Source organism: Hoplias malabaricus, chromosome 10 (genome assembly GCF_029633855.1).
Source record: "Hoplias malabaricus isolate fHopMal1 chromosome 10, fHopMal1.hap1, whole genome shotgun sequence".
Taxonomy (NCBI): domain Eukaryota; kingdom Metazoa; phylum Chordata; class Actinopteri; order Characiformes; family Erythrinidae; genus Hoplias; species Hoplias malabaricus.
The window spans coordinates 35,515,515-35,543,010 of NC_089809.1; the positions used below are offsets into that span (position 1 = coordinate 35,515,515).

Here is a 27,496-nt window from a genome sequence, read left to right on the forward strand (position 1 = left end):
GTGTTAGTAGTTGGTGTGTTCTCCCTGTGTCTGTGTGGGTTTCCTCCGGGTGACTGTCTGTGAGGAGTGTGGTGTGTTCTCCCTGCGTCTGTGTGGGTTTCCTCCGGGTGACTGTCTGTGAGGAGTGTGGTGTGTTCTCCCTGCGTCTGTGTGGGTTTCCTCCGGGTGACTGTCTGTGAGGAGTGTGGTGTGTTCTCCCTGCGTCTGTGTGGGTTTCCTCCGGGTGACTGTCTGTGAGGAGTGTGGTGTGTTCTCCCTGTGTCTGTGTGGGTTTCCTCCGGGTGCTGCGGTTTCCTCCCACAGTCCAAAAACACACGTTGGTAGATGGATTGGTGACTCAGAAGTGTCCGTAGGTGTGAGTGAATGTGTGTGAGTGTGTGTTGCCCTGTGAAGGTCTGGCGCCCCCTCCAGGGTGTATTCCCGCCTTGTTCCCATTGATTCCAGGTAGGCTCTGGACCCACCGTGACCCTGAACTGGATAAGCGTTACAGATAATGAATGAATGATTTATCAAACAATATATGAACAAATCTTCAGTTTTTCCTGACTTCAGCATCGCCCATGTGTTTGTTTACATAACAATGAATGTCATCAATATTTAGCCACTAACTTTATTCTCTTCTCTCGTCTCTGTTTTCAGAGGCCATTATGTCATTTTGTTTGAAGAGTGGTTTTATAGATTTAATGTTGGATTCCTTGTGTAATTTTGTCTTCTACTTCCTGCTTGTCTTTTCTGACAGTGAAACATAAGAGGAGTAGGATGAAGTCTGACTTTTACACAGTCCTGTAAACGCCAGCGAGGATTATCTAACCGTGTAAAAACACAGATCTCAGAGATGACAGCTTCAGCAGTGTTTGAGAAAATGAAGAGTATGTAAATGGAAGTTTCTTGATTCTTTTAATAACATCATTGACGTACCTATGTTCCCCCCGACCTCAAACAAATGACACTTCTGTCTCCTACTGGAGTTTCGAGATCCTTGTCTGGAAAAGAGAAAGGAAGGATTAGAGACTCCAGCTCTCCGTCGTGGCTCTCCGACTACACCCTTAATACATTTAGTCAACAACTATTTAAAGAGTGCTTTAATGGTTATTTGCTTTATGGAAATCTCTGTGACTGAAAACCATTGTATTTAGCACCTCTTAAGGTATTTAACAGGGTACCGTACAGAAACAAGTCACAGAGCCATTTCGGGTTCTGTATTAGAAGAGTGTTGAGACAAAGTGCTGTTCACCCACCCATTCTCGAAATCGAAGCGGGCCATCACGTCCCGTGCCTTGGTCTCGCTGTCCAGCAGAATCGCCATGGAAACCTTGGCATGGAGTGGTGCCTGCACCCTGATAACCCCTTCACGAAGGTCAGTGACCTGCAATTTACAAAACAGGAGATGTGTATTGATTTAGGTGAGCCTTCTGCTGTAATCTAACTAATGTCCTTTTAATTCAAACTACACATCAGCCCCCTGAATTATTCACATCCATTCAGGCTCAAGTCAGGTTTTACATGCATAAATTAAACAGAGGGATTCCCAATGCTGATACGGACTTAAAATCAAATCCAACTGCAAACTCCCAACACCCACCTCACTCTTCTCTTTATCTCGGTCTGAAGTGCGTCTCCTCAGCAGTTTCCTCTTTGTCCTCTCGGAGCTGGGGGTCTTTTTGCTCATGGCGGCCTCGTTCACCTTGCGCACGTGAGAGATGACGAAACAGGGAACCTGAAACAACCAAGGGTAAAGATCTCCAGGTCAGGAGGGATACGGCACAAGAAGCAGCCTGGGATTTGGGTCAGTTTGCTCTACTTTATAGGACTTGGCCCAAAAAAAACAAAGAAAAAAAGCGAGGGGGCGCTCAAAAATCTGTTTGTAGCTGAGTTTTATAATTTTTTCAATAATATTACATTGAATTCTCCATTAAAACAAATAATGTCTTCCATTATATAAATCATTTCCTTGTTTCTGAAGGTTGTAATAGTCTCACCGTCCACAGCAGGTCCTGGTAGATGATGAGCAGTCGGATCAAATGAGCTGCCCCTGCTGCCCCCTGCATGTCCTCCATCCTGGAGGTCTTTCCCCGGCCGGTGAACAGATTTGGGGCCACAATCATGGACACGTTCCACAAACTCATGCGGTTCTTGTCCTCATAGGCCACTACCTTCCTTAAGAACTCCAGCAGAGCCTGAATAAAAACACACACACACACCTCATTAACCAAGATAAGAGAACTAATCCAAGGCTGTAGGATGGTCACACAGTGATTCTGACGATTCTCCTGCTTGGAACTAACTGAACTTCAGGTTATTCACTTGATTAAGGTTATATTTAAACGGGCTCAGTTGCCATAACTACATGTTCAAGAAGCGCTGCTATTCTGAAAACGGATCATATATCAGTGATTTGTATGACTGCACCACAGCCATATCAGATAACATCTTCAGTACATGACACCGTAGATACACACTACACCCCTATGTCCTATCCTCAGCCAACTGATAACATTCTACCCTCCGCTCCCCCTCTAATGCAAGAGTGAGACTATGAGGGTGGTGGGGTTGAACACCACTGCTCTCCTGGGACACGATGCCATGGGAAATCACAGAAAAGGCTACTCAATACTTTATGGAACTATGCAAATACACAGGAGGTCCTCGGGTTACGTCAGTCCCGAGTTGCGATGTTTCGTGGTTACGACACATCTCCCATTTACTGTATAAAGCCTTGTTTCGACTTAAGTGGTTTTGCATCGTAAACGTCGTCACGTGAACTTCGTGTTTGGTGTGAGCAGCGGAAGAATAAACGGTTACGCGGCGTCACCCCAGTCGCATTGTACGTCATTTTAGCTTGCTGCTACGTCGTTCTCTCTCACGTGTGCACGTGTGTGTTTGATTTTGTGAACTTTTTGCCCTTCGTTATGACTCCCAAGCATAAGGCAGACTCTTCTGATGGCAGTGCATCGAAGAAGAGGAAAGCCATCACCATGGAAGTGAAATTAGATTTCATAAAGCGATTCTATAAGGGGGAAACAGCGGCAAACAGGTCGCAGGTTGTTGAAAAACAAAAGGGTAAGGAATTGTTCTCTCTTTTTTTTTTTTTTTATTACTGTTTCATTTCATTATTAAAAGTATTTTGTGTGTTTTTTGATAATGACTGTGTTAGGATAGGATAAGTGCTTACAGTATGTTATTTACGTACAGTATGTATATTACTTACACAGAAAATTGGTTTACGACGCGACGTAGGAACGGAACAACGTCGTAAGTCGAGGACCCACTGTGTAAGGCTCTTATATCATCATAAACATCACAAACTAATTATGCACTAATGTTTCAGGCTGGTGTAACCCACAGACCCAGCACTAGCCGTTTTAACTCAGTAAAGAGGCCCAACCAATGACAGCTATGCATTTGATTGTGATGTGCTGCATAAACAGATCATTGAAAATGCATAAGTTACTCAATTTTTATTACTCACAATATCATCAATGCGGTATCTGATTATCTGTGTATTACATGTTATTATATGAGGAAACTGAATTTCAGTTTGAAGCCAGAGAACATCTAAGCTTCAGTTTCAGTTTATTTGTGCCAGTTAATTATAACAATTTTTTTTTACTGAGGCTTGTATGGCCTTGTTTTATTTATTGGGTGGGATTTAAACCCTTTTATTTTCTTTCCAAAAAATGACGACTAAATCCTAATGTCTAATTTCCCCCAAGACCTGAGCCAGCTGTCACTCAACGCCACTAATATCATTTCAAATATTCAGCTCCGTCACAGACAACACACACGTAAGAAGTGTTTACATTTTTCTGTGTGGAATCAGCATGACCCATTTACCACATAACTGTAAACAGCTTAAACCACTGTATTCCCCCTGCCCCATTTGTGAAAGAGAAGCATAAAAGACAGAAAAAGTCCTGAGGCATTTCCTCTTCTGGTTCCTGCGAGTCGAGGAGGGCATGGACTAAAATGATGACCTAGCACAGAGTTCACATGCTTCAAATAACAGGGGAGCTGTAGAACAAATGGGCACCTGCTGAACAATATCAGCTTATAACTAATAGCAAGGCACATGCCTACATCTAAAACATCCATTTTGAATATTTCAGTCTTTGCTCTTTGATGAACCATCTGGCGACAGTGAGATTATAGCTTACGGTAGACTCAACCAACCTGTTTTACAGCTGCGAACTCATTCAAATGTATGAGAATGAACACATGCGCACACACCTCTCATCTAAACACCCCCCATAATTACTTTACTACTGAACGCTTCACCCTGGCGACCCTGCAATCGGCTCGGAAGACCACACAGCACTGCTCCCCGAGAACTCAAACACTGAAGAGTAGCAATTAGTAGAAACGAAGAGGAAGCAGACATAAAAGGACTAAACACATTTCTTCCCATGTAGGAGGTTTGGTATTGGCAAGGGTTAAACCCTTTGGGTTTATCCGTATTAGACTCAGTTTTAAGGCACAGTCAATAGAGAAGAACATATTTTATGGGGGATATCAGGAAATTACATTAATAAGAATAGAACGCCATGTTGTACACAAATTATTTTGGCAGTTTTCAATTATGTGCAAATATAATGAGATTTTGCACATTTAGTACATAATTCACACAATGATAGATGCTGCAATCCATTTTGTTGATTCTGATGACACCACACCCCCCTCAAATAAATAATAAAAAATAATATATATATGACTAAAAATCACCTTTAAAGCATTAATTCAAAAGCATTATAGAAACAAAATGCACATTATATATAAAAATAAACACTTCCTCCTGGAGGTTGTGGATTCAATTCCCATATCTGGGTGACTGTCTGTGAGGAGTGTGGTGTGTTCTCCCTGTGTCTGTGTGGGTTTCCTCCGGGTGACTGTCTGTGAGGACTGTGGTGTGTTCTCCCTGTGTCCGTGTGGGTTTCCTCCGGGTGACTGTCTGCGAGGAGTGTGGTGTGTTCTCCCTGTGTCTGTGTGGGTTTCCTCCGGGTGACTGTCTGCGAGGAGTGTGGTGTGTTCTCGCTGTGTCTGTGTGGGTTTCCTCCGGGTGACTGTCTGCGAGGAGTGTGGTGTGTTCTCCCTGTGTCTGTGTGGGTTTCCTCCGGGTGACTGTCTGCGAGGAGTGTGGTGTGTTCTCCCTGTGTCTGCATGGGTTTCCTCCGGGTGCTCCGGTTTCCTCCCACAGTCCAAAAACACACATTGGTATGTTGGTACAGTGTCATTGGAAAAGTGTCTGTAGGTGTGAGTGTGTGAGTGTATGAGTGAATGTGTATTGCCCTGTGAAGGACTGGCGTTCCCTCCAGGGTGTATTCCCGCCTTGCGCCCAATGATTCCTGGTAGGCTCTGGACCCACCGTGACCCTGAATTGGATAAGGGTTACAGATAATGAATGAAAGAATTAAATTTTTGTTTGTTGATCTTGGTTGTGTAGGTCTTTAATTTTTAAAAGAGTGAGCATAAGTTTACCGAATGTTGCTTTGTGTTTGCTCAGGCGAAGTGTTTAAAAGCAGCCAAAATGCAGTGCTACAGTCACAGGACTTCCAAGACTGTGGTTAATGAAGTGACACTTGGTTTAAATGGTCAACATTTTTTTTTTAATTGGAGAACTAATAACAAGAAAAGTAAGAGATAGTTATGAGGAAACAATCACCACAAAATATAATGGACAGCTTTGCCTCCAGTGAGACACTCATTTAATTATGTATTTAAAGTCTGAGCGAAGAATAAAGTAACAGTCTGAAGCAGCTCCTGTTGCTAGGTGTGGTGTTAGTGTAAAAGGCAGCTTTGAAGTTTGTGAAGGTGAGGAGCAGCTTACCTTCAGTGTATCTCGGTTCACCTCAGGCAGAAGCAGGATGAGGAGGTGGAGAGCCTGCAGCTGGTGTTTGGGTGAGGAGATATCTAACAAACCAGAGACACAGCTGTTAATCTCACCACACACACACACACACACACACACACTTACAGAACCCTGGTCAGAGATAAGGAGCACTTTTTGTGCCTATTGTTGAACAGATACAGTACGAGTTCCATTTTCAGAGGACAGCAAGAGGACTTAGCGCTGCTGAGAAATAGCAAAGAGCCAATAAACAAGGGTTGAAACAGGCATTTGTGCACAGTAGTGCGTTCTAAAATATAAAATATTCAGTCATATCTATTGTTCAAGTTCCAGTCAAAAATTCTCTTTGCGATACTTGCTTTCAATTTCAGAAAATCTGCAAAATATTTCCACTTCACTGAAGTCTTAGAAATTGGTTGCATTTTCTGCTTCTCAAATTTTCCCCAAACACAGTGAGTGATGTTAGGGCCTGGGCTCAATCCATTCACCTGGAAATAGCAGCACTTATTTGCATGAATTGCAAATTATCTTATTTTTTGCCTGTTACCTTTTTAACCCTTTAAAGCCTGACACATGAAATAATACAGTAAAGTTTTTTTTTTTTTTAAATCACACATTATTTAACTAAAAATCCTAATGTAAGTCATAATGATTGTCTCTTTTCAGATCTTCTCAGGAAAACGTAACAATGAGCCGATGATAAACACTGCTCCAGAGGTCCTTGACCTATGAGTACTCTGTTCTTCTCTCTGACCTTTTTAAAATTACATACACTGGTGGTACTAAAACCACCAAAACCACAAAGGTTTTTTTTTTTTGTTGATCTGCACAACCGTGTCTCTATATTTAGAGGGAGCTGTAGTTGTTTCTGTTACTGTCTGAACCTTGGCTTGAGGTATGAGGTCATTCAACAGACCTCTCTGACACTTCTGTGTTTTCATGATGATAGCAACAATTTTGTAATGGTTTGGTAAATGCAGGGTAATGCTTCCACTTCATTCATAGCTCAGTAGAGAACTCAGAACACTTGCCCTAAAAGGATGGAAGATTGTTTCTGTATTTCTTTTCATTAGATGATGAAGAGCCACCTACAAAGATCTTATTTTATCATATTTGATACGTTTTGTTTTAAAGGGTTAAGTAAAAATTCCTGGGCATAAAAAGCAGTATATATGCTATATTTTACCGGACCCATAAAAGCCTCACTGCCCTTCTAAATATCTCCACGACCAGAGACGGAGTAAAATGAGAGGAAATTGATGCATTTTGATGCAGATTCATGTGTTTCTCCGTGGTGTGTGTTTTAAACAAATTAAAGAGTAAGAATTATGTTTGAGGGTGGCGCGGTGGTGCAGCAGGTAGTGTCGCAGTCACACAGCTCCAGGGGCCTGGAGGTTGTGGGTTCGAGTCCCCCTCCGGGTGACTGTCTGTGAGGAGTGTGGTGTGTTCTCCCAGTGTGCGCGTGGGTTTCCTCCGGGTGCTCCGGTTTCCTCCCACAGTCCAAAAACACATGTTGGTAGGTGGATTGGCGACTCAAAAGTGTCCGTAGTTGTGAGTGAATGTGTGAGTGTGTGTTGCCCTGTGAAGGACTGGCACCCTCTCCAGGGTGTATTCCCGCCTTGCACCCAATGATTCCAGGTAGGCTCTGGACCCACCGCGACCCTGAACTGGATAAGCACTTACAGATAATGAATGAATTGTGTTTGAAAAGCCTCACATATTCACCTATTTAAGGTGGAATGGAGGAATCAAGCTTGGTAGTACAGCAAATATAAGTGTTTCTCTAGTAGGTAGATGTTTAAGTGACATGTGAACTTGGTTGTGTGTTTTAAATGGATAAAATGGGAAATAAGGAGTGTTTCAAAACGAGTTGTTTTTAAATCCTAGAGCTAGCTTTGAATATCTGGTTAAGATGGAAATGAGTATTCAATAAGAAGCTACAGAACAAAGCAAGAAGACTCTTAAACAGACCCATTTAAGGTGGAACTAAATGCTTGAATACGAAAATTGTGATAAATCGGTTGAACAATACAATTGCAACATTTGCTTTAAATAGTTTCAAAAGCTACAGCGCTTAAGGTGGAACAGAGAATTCAAGAAACCGCCAAATTACGCCAATAAGACTCATAAACTGACACATGCAAGTTCTGATTTTAAAGGTTTGGTGTTAATATTACAGACTGCTCCTTTTAGTTCTGTTTATTCAGTGATATTTCTGGTGATCTACGGTGTCTCCTCCAGAGGACTTACTTTGTGCAGCAGTGAAGGCAGGTAAGTGCTGCTGTGTGAGTAGAGGATGGGGCAGCTCCCTGATGAACATCTTCAGCAGACCAGCTGCATCATTGTGTCTCACTTGCTCCCAGTCAAAGCTGTCCTCATAGAACTTGGTGTCCAGCTCCTGACGCAAGTGCTGAAGATATACACACAACAAATGTTACAGTTACACTTCCCTCATACTGACTTGCACTGGTTTCAAAACACTACACCTAACCTTCAATGTTGGATGGTCAGAGTTTGGTTTTCACTTTCTTTCAAATGGTGCGGTCATAGAGTATCACAAACACAGCACTCAGAGTGTAAACTAAACCTCCAAATGAACACATTGACCACATACTAAACCCATTGCTCCATTCTGTAAACAAACAGGCGTCTACACCATGACATTTAGCTTTGCTAATTAGCTCCATATGTTCAGAGTAGACGAGGGTTATCCATGTTAGCAGTGCTAGATTGAAGCGGCAGGCCTGCAGTGGTGCCATTTACAAGTTAAAAAGAAGCCAAATGAATGGCTTGCAGCAGGGAATGGAAATGAATAAATAAATATTTTAAATAATAATAATAATCAAAGAAGTGTTGAATGATGAGTCAGAATTTCAGCACTGTTTAAGTGCTACAACACAGTAACACTATTTATAATGTAAACTGTTTTTAAATGCAATGATGTGAGTTTACAGTATTGGGTACAATCAGCATTCAAAGACTAACCACACTATGTTCATCTAATTACAAATATTTCTTTTGACGTTACAAAACGTGAAGTGTGTGGGAAAGAGTGTGGGAAGTCAACTAAGCTGCAATAATTCAAATCACTTTTTTCTGTGCTGAAGCCAATAATCTTTGTATTAATAAAAGTGTACTTAATATTTGGACAGACAGGATTATTTCGGCATCAAGAATGTTTATAAACTTGCTATATGTGTAAACTTTCTGTGCTCAGTCCTCAGGACAACTTGTGAATGCTGGAAGTGGATAAGGTTTTACTGTGAAGAACTGCAGAAAAGCTGTTTATCACCAGATGTTCAACTTGATCATGGAAAACTGGTATATTCCAGTGGAGAATCACAACATGCTCCACATCGCTGTCTTCATACAGAAGGCGAATATAAACAGATCCTGCGTTTTAAATGCACCTCTCCACAGGAACAGAAAGAGGAAAGGATTTCCTCTGAATGCTATGAGGGCTCACAAGTTAATCAGTCTTAATTATGAGTAGAAGGGTACAGCTGTTCCTAAAAATTCCCTTTAGGAAATCATCTCTGCTAGCACTGCTTTGGATTAGGAGTTGAAACCACCTGAATGAAGTTCAGTGCTCAGCAGCTTCTCCCTGGAGAGCCGTCAGCAAGCTGACACCATGCAAACACAGCTAGCTTTAATCCATTCTGGAGCACTTACACATAGCAAACTCAACCTGTGTGTGTGGGGGGAGGGGGGGTGTCAGGGGGTGGATTAAGCTAAATAGCAGTGGTAAAAGAAGAAGAGACAGAAGGTGTGGCGGAAATAGGCCAGCTTTTAAAATGCTTAATGCACATGTCATCAGGCAGCCACATGTGCTATCAATTCTCCATTAATGGCACATGACCATCCAATGACCTCAGCATGGGACACAAAACTGGAGAAACACTGTAGATTTGTAATGCTGCATGAGATCAGACAAGTCAAGCCAAAAATAATGTGCTGATCTGAGGGATTTGACCAACAGTCAGAAAAAACTAATTTGGATAGATCATCCATCCATCCATCCATTATCTCTAACCGCTTATCCAGTTCAGGGTCGCGGTGGGTCCAGAGTCTACCTGGAATCATTGGGCGCAAGGCCGGAATACACCCTGGAGGGGGTGCCAGTCCTTCACAGGGCAACACACACTCACACCAACTGACACTTTTTTGAGTCGCCAATCCACCTACCAACGTGTGTTTTGGACTGTGGGAGCACCCGGAGGAAACCCATGCGGACACAGGGAGAACACACCAAACTCCTCACAGACAGTCACCCGGAGCAGGACTCAAACCCAAAACCTTCAGGTCCCTGGAGCTGTGTGACTGTGACACTACCTGCTTTAAAAAACTGTCCAGACAAGCCGAATTTTTGTTAACTACTCTGATTTAATGAAAATCAACCCAGGGGAAAAAAAACAACAATATTAGCCAGTTAAACATCATAAAATTCATTATTTTGTCACTCAATCTTGTCTGGGTTTCTATCACATTCTATGAAAAATATTTTTAAATATTTAATATTCTTTTCATTTCACATTATTAGTAGACAAAGTAAAATAAGGTTTGCAAACAGGTATGAAAATAGTGTGCATTAGGATTGTGTTACCTTTACTCTCGACGCGGAGCCAGGGACTCTGAGAATTCCTTCCGTTTGTAGCCCTGTCTGCTCTAGCTTAGACAACAGCTGCAAAAACACAAACAGACAATCAGAAGCCATAGTTTGAGAGATCCTATCAAGTTGTGATGTGGCATGTTTAATCCTGATAAACTGAGGGTTCAATATAGTGGTCACCAATTCACAAACTACAGTCTGGCATTCCACATCTGTTTATTAGGGGTTTGAGCCCAAAGTGTTGAAACCCTGCGTTTGTTATTCCAGCTTGATTCTTACACATCACACCATTCAGAGATAACTTAGTAGACAGCATTAGCTTCTTTAGCATTCCAGACCATTTAAAGCCAGATAGACAAGCTGCTTTATCTCTCCTGCTGATAAGTCAATCAGACGGTAAGACTCCCAGTCAAGTAGTGAAGCCTAAACAAAAGCAAGCATTCTCTCATCACTGATGCAGTTTCTTCTAAAACTGACCCCACAATCCCCCTGCTGTGCTGCAGCTCAGTGACGTAAATACAGCTGTTTGAGCTCAAGAAGAGAAGAGTCTGGATAATCTTCTGAATTAACTTCAGCTGTCAAGCTGCTGAAACTGAAAAGCTGATTTATATTTTGTGGCCGATATCAAAATAACTTTTTCTTGGAAATACAAAGATGGAATATATGCATTTATATCAGCTCTGTATCACTCATGCAGCCATTTTAGGTACACATGAGAAACACATTGGTAGCGGAGGTGTGTTTTGATGACTTCTCTTTTTGTCTTTTTGATGTGGAACAAAAAATCTATTTCTTTAGGTTGCAGAAGGAAGTCTCAGTACATTTCGGGACGTAAGGCATTTTTATTCAATATCCTACCTAGACAAAAACATGCACTTTGCAATTTCATTATTCCTCAACAGGTTTCTTAATATTTAATTATGTAATAGTGCCCAGATCCAGTAGCTTTTAAGCTGTCATGGTTCCATACAGAACATTAACTTTTCAGCATTGACTACACTTTTGAACTTCCACTCTGTGTCTGAAAACAGATACAAAAGAATATTAAATTTCACCCACATCAAAAAATTACTGCAGCCCACTGCATCTGTTCTTCCTGATTACAGATTAAGCCTCGTCTAAATCACATTATCAAAGTGGATTCTGCAGTGTTAATTATTTTAGCCAAAGATCTGGCTTCATTTCAAAAAACACCACATTGTTGTTTTTCTTGGTAAGAGAATGTTTTCATACTGCCCCAAAGCGTGCAGGAAAGATATAACTCATGACCACAAGGCAAAAGACAAAGGAAAGCAGACTCAGGCAGCTCCCTTACACTCTAGGAAAACTGCTGAAGTATGTCTGAGACCTAATAGCTTTTTTTGGCAAGGATGAGGAAAAAAGGACCATGAAGGTCAGAATAATTCCAGATACGACACTGAGGCAGAAGTTAAGAATGAGGGAGGGTGTTGTGACCTAACCCCGAGAAGTGCTGACCAAAAACTTTCCAGAACGACCAAGTTTTAGAATCACAAAGTTTCCACTTCAGGAAGACCCAAGCTCATCACTGTTCTTTCTCCCCCTCCTCCACCCGAAAAACAAGACCAAGACCAAAAACAAGATAAGTTATGTACCTTTTTGAAAACAAGTGGAACTTTGGAACCTGGAAATTTCTTTTGGTCGTTTTCCAACAGCGTAGTCAGAGGAACTCCAAATATGCCTGATTCTACAGAAGGGCAAATCAAGATGTAACTAAAACAAAATGAAATCCCTTCAAGAAAACAAGTGAAGAAACAATAACATCAGTGTTCCTCACCTCGCACCTTACTCCGGACCATTCGGTTTCGCTTCTGCTCAATGCCCAGGCCTCCAAAAAACGTGGTCAGTTCTATTAGACAGATTTGGCCAATCTTTTTGATGTCTTCAGAGGATAGGTCATGCACTCTGGTCAGACCTTGGTTGGGTTTCAGTATTTTAAACATCTAAAAAAATATATATTTATTTTAATATCAATAATAATAAAAAAATAATAAAAACACATAAACAAACAAGTGTAACAAAATTTCAATAGAAATGCTCCAAAATTACTTATCGTTTTAAAATGGTTTTACATTCAAATGCACTGAAAATTAAGAATGTTTTTTTCCACCTATTTTGGGAGATACATGCTTTTAATTGGATTTTAATTGTATATAAAAACACATTTGTTGGAGGCTTTTGTGTATATTCTGATAAGTATAACAGCCATCAACATGGACTCCCATTTACACAAACAGGACCTTTGAGAGACAGGACAAGAACACTTCTACTGCTGATTCACATTAAAAAAAAAAAAAAAGAACTACAGGCATTTCTGTCTATTCTTCCTTTGTGAGAAGTGGAATCTGAGATGTAAAGGATGTTTTTCGAGAATGTTGGGTATGTGTAACTAGGATTATTTGGAATTTGAGAAGATAAAACCACCAAATGTGAGTTGTAGAAATATTTTCCTGCAGCTATCTTTTAAAAAGAAGAGAAGTGTTAAAATTTCACATTCTATTAAAGATTATATAAAGATTTTCCGTCATAAATATAAATTATTATATTAAAGCCTATTCAAAGCATTTGGGCAGACAGTGGGATTAAATCTGGCTGAGCTGGAGGCATATACTCACTGGTAAATCCCTGTCTCCTTTTCTGATCCTCTGGCAGTCACGGCAGTCTCTGCCTTTCTGATGAGCCATCACACCCTCAGAGTACGGTTCTTCAGAAGACCAGACGTCAGGCTCCAACTGACAGTCTGACACACTGCTCTCCACAGGCCGGTACACTGGGAATGACTTACGAACTAGAACACACACGCATACACACAAAAAATGATACTCCAATCTTGGTTTAATTGGAATGTACTATAGTACATAGTATACAATAATCAATCACCAGCCCATTGAATTTGAACAGCCAGTATATTCCCTGATATACATTAATGATGTTTGTGCTGGCCCGTGGAGGGCCTGAGTAAAACTGAAGCACTCTACAAAATACAGCATGAACAATTGGGCATATTATGGACTATGGTTCATTTTAAAATTCTATTTTTTCATGCTACATGCTCATTTTCCCCATATAGCAGGTAGGATTACAATTTTGTTGACAGTTAAACCCATCAACTAACCTTTGGGAGGTGTCCAGTGCGGCAGTTTTGGTGCTATCTGGCCATTTGAGGACACTGGGGGGGTGTTTTCAACAGGCTGCAGGAACAACAATTAGGTGAATCATTAAATATTATAAAGTGCATAGATCAGCAACTTATAATTTAAAAAGCACTTATTAAAGGCAAAGTCATGCAGTTAAGAAATAGCTTTCTTACCAGTAAGATGCACGTGACACAAATCATACAGTGAAGACATTACAACACACTACACACTACAACGAGCACGATATTAAACCCAGCTGACCTCATGTACAGTTCTTCTTCACTAGCATTTACCACAATGATCACATCTAATCCTTTCTGTTACAACCCTACATGGGTATACAGTGCAGCTTACAGAGAGCATTCATGGTGAGAAAATGAACAGTAGGGCAAAGAGGTCAAACAAAAGCCTCTCATTTCTCTCTTCAAAGCACTGAAAGACCACCCGTAGGCCTCTGCTGAAAATAGCGCTGACCCAGGGGTTTAAACCATATATGCACTCTTTGGCCTTGAGGTATCTAATAAAAAGTTGTCATCCACACAGTGAACAGGGAGAGGGGGGGGAAAAGTGGGGGGGAGCTAGAAAAGTAATACATTGTCCTCTCGGTTTAAACTGATGCCATTGTTGTTGATCAGCAACTCTACCACAAAAGATGTTTTAACACAAAACTGAACCCAAACAAATTTAAAAGAAAGAAAATCAGTGTGTCCATTGATATCAGTGTGATAGCACAATTGTTGGAGAAGAACCACACAGTGTAGAAGTAGTTTTATAATGAAATTATGATGCTATAAACAAAATCATTCAGTGTGGTTTGAGATGGCACCATTTTAGAGAATCTTGCTCACATTAGTGGTCATCAGAATTCACTGCTTGATGTTGTTTTCTCACAGCTCTGGGATAAGTTCTTCTCCTAACGCGTATAATTTAAATTATATTGACGTTTTTAGATTTACCACAATTTTACTCTATTCACAATGACATACAAATCTCAGACCGCACTAATAACATTTCACTTTCATTACAAATGTGGGGAGGGTAAATAAAACTGTTATATTTGCATTGCCAGCATCATGACCCCTGGTTCCTATGGACAGAACTAAAATATATATATATATATATATATAGCTGTGCAGTGGATTGTTTTCCAGCAAACAACAAACCAACTTTGTTTACATCTAAACAACAGAACGACACGGTATTTTATTTTAAGAAATCTATGGAATTCCCCTTTTTAACAGACTCACAGCACAGCACTGTCCAATGACAGGAAACCAAACACCCCTGACTATGTGGGAGATTTTCTAAACACAATAGTGCCAATGTGAAAAGCACAACAACAGAAACGAAGCAGGGCTGAGAGTCCTCATGTCATGACACCTGACCATGGTTTATTTTCATAACCGTCATAACTTCCCACTAGTTCCTCCCTTACTTCACCTTTATTTCCAGAGAAAAGCCCATCAAGGCCTTTTAGTCTCTTCTGTAAACGAGGCCACATATAGGAACTAACAATATAGGAACTAAGTTTGGTGTACAACTATCAGTGGACTGTGTACTGTTTTAGCATACACATCATAAACCCATGTGCGTGTGTGTGTGTGTGTGTGTGTGTGTAGCAGAAATGAGCCTCAGCTGCCAGTCCAGCTGGCTGTGAGTCATTGCTCAATGCTCTGTGCCAGCACACTAGCACACATACTCTCCCTCTCACTCCCTAACACCATTTGTTGGCCAGATGACCAATGAAACGTTCCAGAGAACCATATTTTTGGCTATATCTTATTGATCTGGTAGCACATTTAAAGACTAATATGTATTCTAATATTATCCAGATGCTCATGCAAGTACTTAATATACTTAGTATCTTAAACGTTCATGCTGGTTAGTCCCTGGCAGGCCAGGCCAGTTAGTCACTGACTCCAAACATGATCTACAATATGGTGGTCCTGAGAGCATCCCTTATTTAACTGGTTATAAGGCTGTATTCAAAAACACATGGAGCGTTATTAAATCAGAACCTTCCTGTCTACAGCATCACACAGGCTGTGCCAAAGCCAAAAATAATTATAATAAATTACTACCTGAGCTGGAAAGAGATCAGGCTGGATATCTCTAGTGCTAGCAGCTGTCATTACTTCTGAATGAGGCACAGAGTTTAGGAGAGTAGCCTACCACATGTCCAAGTAAACAAAGTGTTATGTCTGTGAAATTAGGATGAAGTGTTAATTTTAATGGTGACATTAGAATCAAGACATTCTAACGTCCTGAAATCTGAATTTAATCTACTTCTTAAAGAGCTCTCAATACTATACAATCTGCTTTGTATTTTGGTTGTTAGACAAATTTTTAAGCATAAACTGACGTCACAAAGCAGCTTTACACACTTAGTATCAGAACAGGTGGAAATGCAAATCAGAAAGCCCCTTGTGAGCAAACCAAAAGTTACAGTGGCAAGGAAAACTCCCTCGAGGCTGAAGTAACCTCAGGAGGAACCAAGACTCACAAGGGGGACCCGTCCTCTGATCACACTACAGATAGAAATGAACAGTCACTTCCTCATGATCTATTCCATTCCAGCCCTTCCACATTTCACCCTTTAGTCAGCGAGACAGATATGCGTGTGGAGATGAGAGCAGCTTACCCAGCAGTGGGGGTGGCGGGTTGCAGAGGTCTCTGAGAAACTGAGGATCCCACCTGCCCCCCCCCCCCCCCTCACTAAACACAGCTGTCATTCATACCACCGGCATGTGTCTAAACCAGACTGACACCTGAGCATCTCCGATTCCTGCGCTCAGAACGTGTCTGAACCAGGAGCCCTTCTATCTCCTGCTTTATCAGGCCACAGACAGCTGAGAGAAGCACATGTGGGGGCAGAAATGTTAAGAACCAACAAATCCCACAAGACATCAGCCTTGTTTTAAACACCAGAAATAGCCAGCGGAGTGAGCTCTACCAGCCTTGACAGCTTTGGAAATGACAGCCTTGAAATGTAGATTTCTGAGATTGACAGTTAACTTTTGAACTGAATAAAGGCCCATTCACATAATAGATATAGGAGAGAGGATGGGGAAAAAACACTAAGTACACTAAGAACTAAGAATATGGAGGTAGCTATGAAGTAGCTACATAAAATAATTATTTGCTTAATAAACAATGTACACACCATTACAAAATATTCTACATTTGAAAAGGACACCGGAGCAGACACCTACATAAAAAACTATGAACACCTGCCTCTTCCATGAGTTATTGACCATTTTTATACGCATTTCTATAATCAGCTTTTGTTTTCTGCTGTCCTGCTGCCTTCTTAATTTACATTTGTTTAAACTGCAACCATGACAACAGAGGTCTGATTGGTCAGCGTGATTTTCAACACATCTGTACAGTTCAGAAAACCCAGCTGGCTCAGATTAAAAACTGTATGCATCATTGCAGTCTGACTGTTTCAAACACAACGTGAAAGACTGCATTAAAAGTGTGTTCGTTTTCAAAACCATACTTTTTTTAAATTATTTCATGACACAATTGAACAGGCAATATATTAGTGCTGCTCTGCCTGTGTCTATTGGTCTTGTGGGACCTAAGTAAATGATTGCATGCCTTTCTTAATAATTCATTCATTATCTGTAAGCGCTTATCCAGTTCAGGGTCACGGTGGATCCAGAGCCTACCTGGAATCAATGGGCACAAGGCAGCAATACACCCTGGAGGGGGCGCCAGTCCTTCACAGGGCAACACACACTCACACATTCACACCTACGGACACTTTTAAGTCTCCAATCCACCTACCAATGTGTGTTTTTGGACTGTGGGAGGAAACCGGAGCTCCCGGAGGAAACCCACGCAGACACAGGGAGAACACACCAAACTCCTCACGGACTGTCACCCGGAGCGGGAAACGAACCCACAACCTCCAGGTCCCTGGAGTTGTGTGACTGTGACACTACCTGCGGCACTACTGTGCCGCCCTTTCTTAATAATTGTATTGATTAATTTGAACTTGCTTTCTGTTGTCCTTGAGGAACACTGTTTCAGTTCTTTGTTTATTGACATAATATCCAAGCCAAAATGACAATAAGCCCTCTGCACTTGACTCTCTAATAGGTCTAATTCTTAAAATGTATTCTACCAAGTTGTAGAACAAGAGGGACAAGTGAAAATGTCGTTTTTCTGTCATCAAATACATACAAGTACTCTCATCTTGTGATATCTTACGTATATTGATTGGTTATCTATTCTGAGATAAAGAAGAAATGATTTAGATTTCACATGGTTGCGGTGTCCCAGATTACTTTCTTATAGAGCCAACTCGTGCATTTCTAGACTGGATGATTTCTTGACATATCACTCTTCTCTACTTCTCGATGTGCTGTTAATGCAGAGGTGTGATCTCACTAACGACAGGTATCTACCAATTACAAAAGCAAAGAATTAAACAATCAGATCAGACTCGTCACCTGTCCGTTGTGAGTTCTGCTCACCGATGTTTCGGCGGTGGAGAAGACGTCTCGGACATGGCGAATAGGCTGCTTGTTCCTCTTGCGCATGGTTTGTGTGTAGTTGTCCAGACGTTTCTTGACCATGGCCGCCTGGGAGCGAGTGAGTGTGGAGAGGAGAGCCTCGGCGGGACCGTCTGCCAGAGTTCCAGTTACCAGCGTGGAGAGACCAGCCTCATGTAGCCATGCTTCCTCCAACTCAGCTTCTGAAAACACAACATTACGCAAACACTGCAGTCACAATAATCGTGAATCTCTGGCCAGTCAGTTGCAGCTATTTAAAGCCATGTAATCACTTAGAGAGGCTGTTTTATTTCCAACCCCTCATCATGCCTCAAACACCTCATCCAAAACTACTCTGATTTGAAATAAAGTGATATTTTACCAGTTGATAGCCTCAAATTATGTTAATTTTATACCACTCTTGCACCTTTAGCTTATTTCCACATTTAGTTAGTTACCACTTTCTGTCTCTTATTTGACTTCCCCTGATCTGTTAAGAATATTACAATCATAAATAGCACTTTATAAATCATGGTTATTATTATTATGATGAAATATTAGCATATGATATTGAACAAGAGACATGTTCATTCAATATATATATAAAAACCTAAAGGAAAAAATGGTTTAAAAGCTTATCTTTCATTAAATTAGAAACTTACTCGGATTAAAAAGTAAAGCTGGAAAAAAGTGGCCTTCACTTACCATCTATGCTGCCCCTGTCAGCCATCTCCTCCTGGCCTCCTTGGCACTCCTCCTCAATGTTCTTCATCTCACTCCAGTAGTCGTCCATGGAGTCCCGAGGGTCTCGGGATACGGAGCGCTCTGGAGGAGAGGAAGGCATGGCCCCTGCCGAACTCATCCTCGCTACGCCCCGATACTGCACTTTCCTACATCAACAAAACACAGGGAGTGCGCTTACTCAAACCCATCTGCCTCAAGCCTGAGGAGGAGTCTCTAGATAAGAGGCATTGTGATATAACACAATGACAGCACTGCATGCCACGCTGTGAATCACCACGGAGGTGTGAATGTAGGAGACCACATTTGTGTTTCCGCAAAAAAAGGAGGAGCAGAAATGCAGGGCTTACACACGCACAGTGATGCAGGCACAGATGGAGTGGACTTGGTTGACGCATATATTAATCCATCCCTCTGGTATGGCTTCTCCTTGCCACAAAGGCTAGTCGATCTAGCCGTGTAAATCTCGAAGATCTCAGTGTAGACGTGGTTTAAGGAAATCATGATCGCTCAGATTTCACCACAAAAACGATACAAACACACTGAACGTATACAATGGTTCTCAGTGACTCAAGAGGACACACTGCCTGTGTGACACTGGGCACCGTGACCTACAGCTGGAGAAAGGACTTTTAACAGTAGCTATATTCACAAATAAGTGGTGTGAACAATTTACAGTTGAAACAGCCTAAAACACGTTTTATTAAGTGTTGTATCTGACTGATCCAGTGGAATCTTCAGCCACTTCACATACATTATGACACTTTGTACTAGCTTCATTTTTACCAAGATATCACCAACCACACTTTTTTCCCCTGATCAAAAGGAACCAAACGTAGTTGTAACCAAATGACATGTTCCCACAGATATGTGCACGATGGTTTTCCCAGAACATTTCACTCTGTCCAACATACAGCAGAGGCACTGTTTGGGATGTGATGAGGCATGATAGGACATGGGACATAGAACACTTACACTGTCCTTGAAGGACTCTGAGATGAAAGAGACAGTGACACCACACAGAGCTTCACTCTTATCTCTCCCAGCAGCTGTGGGACAGAGGTGAGAGGGAGGTGAAGGGGTGAGCAAAGCAACTTCCACCAGTCTTTTACTGTGGAATCTTACGGATAAAAAGCTCCCCATGGTAAAACTCAATTATTGGACGTTTTAGGAAACTGTCACTGAAAAACATGTTAAAATGGTTGCTATAATGCAATACATTTATTTTAATGTTTGATGGTACCTTCTTTTGTACTACAAATTAAAACAGCTGTGTTTGTGAGAGCTGATCAATGAAGGTGTAATTATGAAGCAAAAATACATTTGCAGCAGATTTAATAATATGTGCCAAAGAGGTTATTTAGATCAGTAGATGGGTAGCTGGAAGTCTATGTTTGGGAAAAAACATTCTTACTTGCTCTAATTTAGTTTGGCAAAGAAAGACATGGAATATTTCCTACACTGTAGTTTTGAAGCACTATTAAAAAGGTACAAAATTTGGATACCCAGCACTAGTGCCAATTAGCTTTCATTCACTCTTAACCATGTTAGCATATCCGTTCAGGCTACTTGTTTATCACTGAGGGACTAAGTGCCAAGTCAAAACGGCAAAGTCAAGAAGCACTGTAGGGCATGGCAAGGCGGGTTCAATTTAGATTTGCAATTTCCTATTAAAATATTGATAAGAACAAACTAGCTGACAATGAACTGTTATCGCTGTGTCTCTTGTTCGCTCTCTCAGTTTTCATTGCCCGGAAACAGTGCAGGCCTCACTTAGAGGAAGTTATTGATCACACCATGCGAGATTATTTATGTGTTAAGAGCAAAACTTCATTCTAATAGCTTCCACGTCCCCAAAGGAGCTTCTGCTCTTAGCATCTAACAAATACTGAGAGTGTATTGCAAACATACTCAAAAAAACACCAAAACACCAACGCAAAGACACATTCTCTGGACACCTATCTGATCTCCAGCTAGGCTTTTGGAATGCATTATAATATATTTACATGACTACTCATAGCAGATAACCAGTAAATTCTGGAACATCCGCCTAGGACAGGGTAAAACAAGTATGCAATACTTGTGGAAAAACAGGTCCTGCTTTCATCAGTCAATGCTGATTGCTCATTCTTCTGATGAACCTGGATGATCTCACAGAGAATCTGTAATGTTTACTGCAGTTTTGGTCCAACTTTGATCCTTTTGAAGTTAACAGGGTTTCTTACCAGTTATCTCCATTTAGTTCCTACAAACTTGAAGATGCTGTGTTATTCTTAGGTTGAGAATCCTTTTGTCATTAAACAAAGCTATTTTATACTTGTAAATAAAACTTGTCACTATAAGATATAAGCCCTAGCCTATGATTACAATAAAGACGTTTGAATTCCTACATTTCCAAATTAATCTTAGGAAGAAGCCAGGAAACCTGTCCTTAAAGAAGGCACTATAGAGAGATGATGAAGACTATTACATGCCCAGAGCATCATTCAGCTGTCAACTTCTTAAAGCAAAAACGATGAGGTTCATATGATGCACTACACAAAAACTAATCAGTTCCACGTAGACTGTAAAGACAATCATGATTGGGATTAGACATTGTAGGTTTAAATAGACCTCCCACATGAAGCTCATAACTCCTTTTACAACTGACCTTTGGATTAATTTTCCAGGATGGGGATAATCTTTCTAGATATCAAACCAGTATAAAGCGTTCCACTTGATTTGTCACGTAACATTTTTTCTTAAAGCAGGAACATTGCTCTGAGGGTCACAGTTAGCATCAGAGAGGTCAAGTATCCGTAATTAGTGAAGTCTGGATACTTTTAGGTCTCGAGCGTGTGCCTGTGTTTTGTCACGTCAGAAAAAAACCTGCACAAACCTGCTTAGTGAGCAGACTGTACAATCAAATCAAGAAGGAATTCAGATGCATATCTGTTCTCACTTTTGCAGCCTTTGTTTTCCAACAGAGACAAAGGAGGAAAGCTCAGTCTTTGACTCAAATTGAGGGTTACGGGCTTTTGTCAATGTCACAGGTTCCGACTCCAAGAGATAAACTAAGGACTCTGATTGGCCAAGAAACAAACAAGTAATGATTGGGGAGCAACTGTTAGCTGCTAGTGATGTGGATGTGCACCTGGGTAGTGTGGGTATGTATGCATTATACACTCTGTGCATGCAGCTGAGAATACCTTTGTCAATTGGAACAGTCAAGATAGAGCTATATTTTTCCCCTCAGTGCTCCACACAGGGAATAGAAATTCAACAAGATACACCACATGGGACTGAGCGTCTTAGCGAATGCATATTCAGTTGATGTCCTTCTTTCATTTGCAACTATGCTGAAAAGCAGAGAAACTGAGAAGTAAACAAAGCACTTAGCAACAGTTGTTTGTAACATAAAGACTTTGCTCTAATCTCAGCAACTAATGGAAAGCTAAAGAGCACACGGACACGGTTCCTTTAAGGTATAAAGCACTTTAGTCCAGCACAAATCCTAACAAAGCCACTGAATCAGGAAACCACAGCACGCACAATTGCACAAAGCACAAAAAAAATGTATTTAAATACGGCTAACGGCATTTGTAGCTTATCCATCCAGGCTCAAAGACCCACAGAGACCCAAAGTAATGAATACCTTTAAACCTAACGTACCGACTCAGGGAAAATAAACACATATCGGTTACAGACACAGACTCTGGGTAACGTTTCAGAGGAGAACATAGATTACCTTTCAGCGTCTCATCCAGCTGCAGAGGAGGACAGGGCAGTGCATTAGAGCAGTCTGCTGTGATCTGATGTAGACCATAAAATCAAAGTCACTTGAAAAAAGCACTGACAAAGAGGGAGAGGGCAAGAGACAGAAAATGGAGAGAAAGAGAATAGCAACGACAAAGCTAAACTGACCCAATCTCAGGATTTCCTCCTGTGACGACGGGAACTCAGTATGTGTGTGTGTGTGTGTGTAACCTAAACTCATCTCCCCTCCCACATAACTCTCTCCATCTATCCATCCATCCCACTCCACAGGAGGCCAGCAACTTTCCAGCACTCACACATTTCTGGTGCCCTGCCCCCTCGGTCTTTCTACATCTCTCCCTCCCTCTCTTGTCCTTTTTCTCCTTCTTGCTCTCTCCGTCTTCATTCTTTCCCTCTTCTTACATTCTCTGTCTCCTAAAAGAGGGAGCTTCCCTTCATACCTTAATTCCTAGCTTTCCTACTTTTTCTGCCTTTCCCCTTTCGCATTCCCTCTATTCCCTCGTTACTCATTTTCACCTGCTTCCTCTCTGCTCACGTTTTCTTTGATTTCCTTTCTCTTCATATGCCCCCGTCATCTCTTGATCGTCCTTTATTTCTGTATTTCATTTTGTTCTTTGTGCCTCATTCTCCCTGTCAGTCTTATATTCTCACTCAGGTCTCCCATGGTCTCTTTCTGCTCTTTTATTCCCTCTCTAGGTCTCTTCTTTCCTACGTTAATTCAGTGCCCTCTGATCTCTCGCTCTCTCATCTCCCTGCTTTAATCTCTGCAGCTCCTGCCATTTCCTTTCAGAGGTCATTAAACGTCCATTGTCTTCTCTATTTACATCCAGCTTTCTCCTGAAACCTCAATCAAGAGCAGTGGGCCTAGATGGCGATGTGGGGATGTTTGAAAGCTCTGGAGCTGGAGCACTGAAACGAATGTAATTTTGGAAAACTAGTCCCAGATGTGCTCAATCACCAAAACCATTCACATCTCCGCTCGCTTTTATTTAAAATAAACATTCCAGCGAAATACCTAACCACCTAGGGCCCCACAACAGATTCTAAAACAGAGATAAACCCAGCTTCAAAATACCCCATGTACTGGGCTAGCTTGATTACTTTTCCGGTAAAATAACAAAGTTATATTGTATTGCTAGCCTTCTGAAACGGTTCAAGAACCAGACCTACTTCATCACTACATACAAACAAACCCTGACATTGAACATACCCTGCCCAGAACAACGTTTAAAAGTCCAGAAAGAATAAACAGGCAGAATAAACAACCGATGAGAAGTCCTTGAGAAGCCGCATGCTTGTACTGACTAAACAATAGCGAATTCACCTTTTGGAAACACTACAGAGTCCCCAACAAGCCCCAAATGTAGGTCATTGATGAAGCAGGGCTAACTACAAACATATGGGGTTAGAGCTTGTCTTAGCACAGAAGAATGCTAAGGGTCCCTCAAAATGTACTGACCTAATTCCTCCAGGAATGTCAACACCAGTCCCGTGGTGCCAAGGCCACCATCCAAAAGAAAGAACCAATTCTGTTATTTTGTCTGAAAGAAACTTCACAAGCAAGTTAAGAAGTGCCAGGCTCGAGATGCTTCCCCTTGCCTGGAAAACCTTTTGAAGTGCTCCGTCAAAGTCAGAATGGCCTCTCACTGGCCATTTTTTTAATTGACTGAAACCTTTTCCATCTTCCATATTGATTAAAATGGGCATCCATTTCAGTGCAGACAAAAATCAAAAGAGCGTGCCAAGTTGCTGACCGTGAGCCTGCAAAACGTCAAAAAGTTGACTCACCATAAATCAGGAACTTTTTCGGCTTTTTGCAGCAGCGTAAATAATATCAGCAGCCTGAGGTGATTTCATCCGAAAAGTATGTCGACCTCCCCCAATTTAACTTCAGCTCAAATGAGAAACATCTGGTTACTAAAAATGCCTCAGAGCTTTTACGAGACTGAATGTGCCAGCTACTCAAGTGTGCAACACGACTTCAGCAGTGGCCATCAATCACAGCCAAAGCAAACTGGACTTATTCCTAAGTAAAGGGCACTGACAACAACTGAAACTCAAGCATGACCAGCTGAAGACAGCTTCATATTAGGAGAGGAAGGCAGAACGGAGCAATGTAGTGTCATAACATGGGAACAAATCATAAATACCTTAAGCACAAAAACAAAAGAGCAAGAGCAGCCACACCCCCCAGAGAAAGTAAACATGAGCTCTAATCAGTGTAGAATGGCAGCACTTGGCAAGCAGAGCAGGTAAGCGCATCAATATTTAACCAACATTTCATACTGATTTCCAGTGCCATGACAGAAGAGTATAAATGTTCTGGGGTGATGCTGATATTTAGTGCTAGTGGGTGAAGATGTCTGTACTGCATGTGTAAGCCTCGAGGATTATGTTGTGTACATGTTATGTTTCTACATGTAGAAAGTGTTTATATATCAGCATCCACAGATATATTCATGAAAATATCAGGTATTCACACAGATAACATTCTATAATAAGAGTATCGATGGTTCACTAATGATTAGTTGACCCCAGTCATGGTCTTGGGAGTCCCTGGGATCTGAACCCAGAGCAATCCTAATCAGGATTAAGCAATTCTGGGGGTGTGGAGTGACCCAAGGTGTGGTCTGAACCCACAACTCCAGGACCACGAAGCTGGGTGATGGCGAAACTCATGGTCAGTGTAAACCAAAGCAGTTACTACCCACCTCTGCTAAAAATAAACAATGCTACTTGTGTGAGCTCTTTATAATACAGAACAACACATATCTTATTTCAAACCCTTTGAAGCTAGAAACACGAGCACAAATGTTTGCCCAGGTCAAGCCACTAAGCAGCACATGTACCCAACATGGCTTCAGCAACTGCAAACAAGTGGCTTTTATGACCTGGACTTGTAGGAGAATCACCCTCCTCTAATGTCTGTTATAGCAGCTCCAAAGGCACTATATTTATTCGTCCTGCTCCGTTATCCGCAGCCCAGCCTTAGCTCATTACGACTGGGGTTCTGGTTGCTGTGTCAGCACATACTGCTGTTCAAAAATTGTTTAAAGGCAGGGCATTACCAAACAGATCAATACAGCACCGCGAGAGATGCAGTACGTCAAACAGATTAACATCTCTGATACGGACAGTACGCATCCGTTGGTCAGATACATCATGACAATTTGGACACATATCACTGGTGATTCATCATCACAGAATCAGACAAGTAATGACCAGCTGAGTGTCTCAGGAGATGTTTTGTTCAGTTGATTCAATGTTCAGTTTTGTCATAAACACGTCCTGAATCACTGTGGCTAACATGAGCAATAGTGGGCAAGTGGTGAGTAATGAGGGCTTTTTCATTTTATTTTTTTTTTCCTTTTGTTATGTTGAGGGAGGGCATGGGTGGTATCTCAGTCATCCATTGTGAAGCAAATAAAAAGTCTGAACTCCTATCCAGCAGAAACACCACTATGCTTGTACCAGCTTGTCACAGCGAAATGCTTTAAATATTAGCTGCTAAAACTCATAACCAGCATTATATACTTTTTTGTTTGGACTAACCGAATTATGTGATCCCTCCAACTGGCATTTAGTAAAGTGGAAACACTACACTAAACAAATATGTAGAGTAATATGTCACGTTTATAACTGTTCATCCTTTGCTAACACTGTTTGTATTTTAGTATTGTCATATACTAAATATCATACATATATGGCAGCAGGTAGTGTCGCAATCACTGGAGTCAACCTGGAGGTTGTGGGTTTGCTTCCCGCTCCGGGTGACTGTCTGTGAGGAGTTGGTGTGTTCTCCCAGTGTCCGCGTGGGTTTCCTCCGGGTGCTCCGGTTTCCTCCGGGTGCTCCGGTTTCCTCCCACAGTCCAAAAACACACGTTGGTAGGTGGATTGGCGACTCAGAAGTGTCCGTAGGTGTGAGTGAATGTGTGAGTGTGTGTTGCCCTGTGAAGGACTGGCGCCCCCTCCAGGGTGTATTCCTGCCTTGCGCCCAATGATTCCAGGTAGGCTCTGGAGCCACCGCGACCCTGAACTGGATAAGGGTTACAGATAATGAATGAGTTAAATGAATTAAGTAGCTCAACAAGAGTTAAATTTAGTCTAAATGTTAATAGCAAAGATTCAGTAGCTTTTCGTTTAGTTGTGGTTGTGTTATGTGAAATGCAAGTAACTAACATAACTATTAAATTCAAGATTTCTTGCTGAAGAAAAGTTAAGAAGCTGGTTCTGAATGTTAACTAAAAGATATAATCACATCCAAATAATAAACAGACTGAAACATCCTGAAGACGACAGCTTAATATTAACTAATACAATCTTTAAGGTCACAGTCTGGAACACAAAAAGGGCCCTGTCCTTCCGAGTATTTAAAAACAATCCTTTCTTCTCCAAGAATGTTCTCAACAATGTCCCTGCCCTATAAATAAATTGAGATTCCACAAAATAAACCAATAACGTTCAACAAAACTCTTTGTTTTCCCATGATTTGCACTCAGATTTGTTGACATGTTAATGATGGAGAAAATGTGATAACATTCCTATATGTGCCGCAATCTAGTTCAGAGGTGACCGTGGTGACCATGACAAAACCTGTCTGTGGACGCTAAATACAGTGGAAATGGAAGAAATGGAAAGGAATTCAGCACTACGGTCTGTACTTAGCAGTCTGAGATTACAGCCCGGACACAGCACAACTTCATTATGAATTTAAAACAGGACTTCACATTCTGAAACACACTCCTCCCACTCTTTCACATACTTCCTTACATATCCTCCAATGCCACTAATTTACTATTCACATTCCCATCTCCTCCATACAGCTTGTTATTAATGTATGTAAAAGAGCTGTGGTCATGACCCAGATACCAATTCATCACTCATGAGTGAA

The 27,496-nt window shown here is 41.3% G+C and overlaps 1 protein-coding gene across 4 annotated transcripts in view; it reads right to left on the minus strand.

The window, feature by feature from the left end:
- The window catches only part of arhgap28 (Rho GTPase activating protein 28), a 34,960-nt gene that overhangs the window by 1,969 nt on the left and 5,495 nt on the right, over positions 1-27,496 (minus strand). For 2 of the 4 annotated variants that reach the window (XM_066683945.1, XM_066683947.1), the window contains exons 2-14: positions 18,814-18,998; positions 18,067-18,311; positions 13,585-13,660; positions 13,085-13,257; positions 12,247-12,412; positions 12,065-12,156; positions 10,446-10,523; positions 8,093-8,252; positions 5,822-5,904; positions 1,980-2,177; positions 1,583-1,717; positions 1,239-1,366; positions 919-983 (exon numbers count right to left, since the gene is read on the minus strand). In XM_066683945.1, coding sequence (XP_066540042.1) covers positions 919-983; positions 1,239-1,366; positions 1,583-1,717; positions 1,980-2,177; positions 5,822-5,904; positions 8,093-8,252; positions 10,446-10,523; positions 12,065-12,156; positions 12,247-12,412; positions 13,085-13,257; positions 13,585-13,660; positions 18,067-18,311; positions 18,814-18,998 — 1,784 coding nt within the window. Of the gene's footprint in view, positions 1-918; positions 984-1,238; positions 1,367-1,582; positions 1,718-1,979; positions 2,178-5,821; positions 5,905-8,092; positions 8,253-10,445; positions 10,524-12,064; positions 12,157-12,246; positions 12,413-13,084; positions 13,258-13,584; positions 13,661-18,066; positions 18,312-18,813; positions 18,999-22,576; positions 22,699-27,496 lie in introns of those variants that run through there. The other 2 variants (XM_066683948.1, XM_066683946.1) reach the window with 2 other exon arrangements.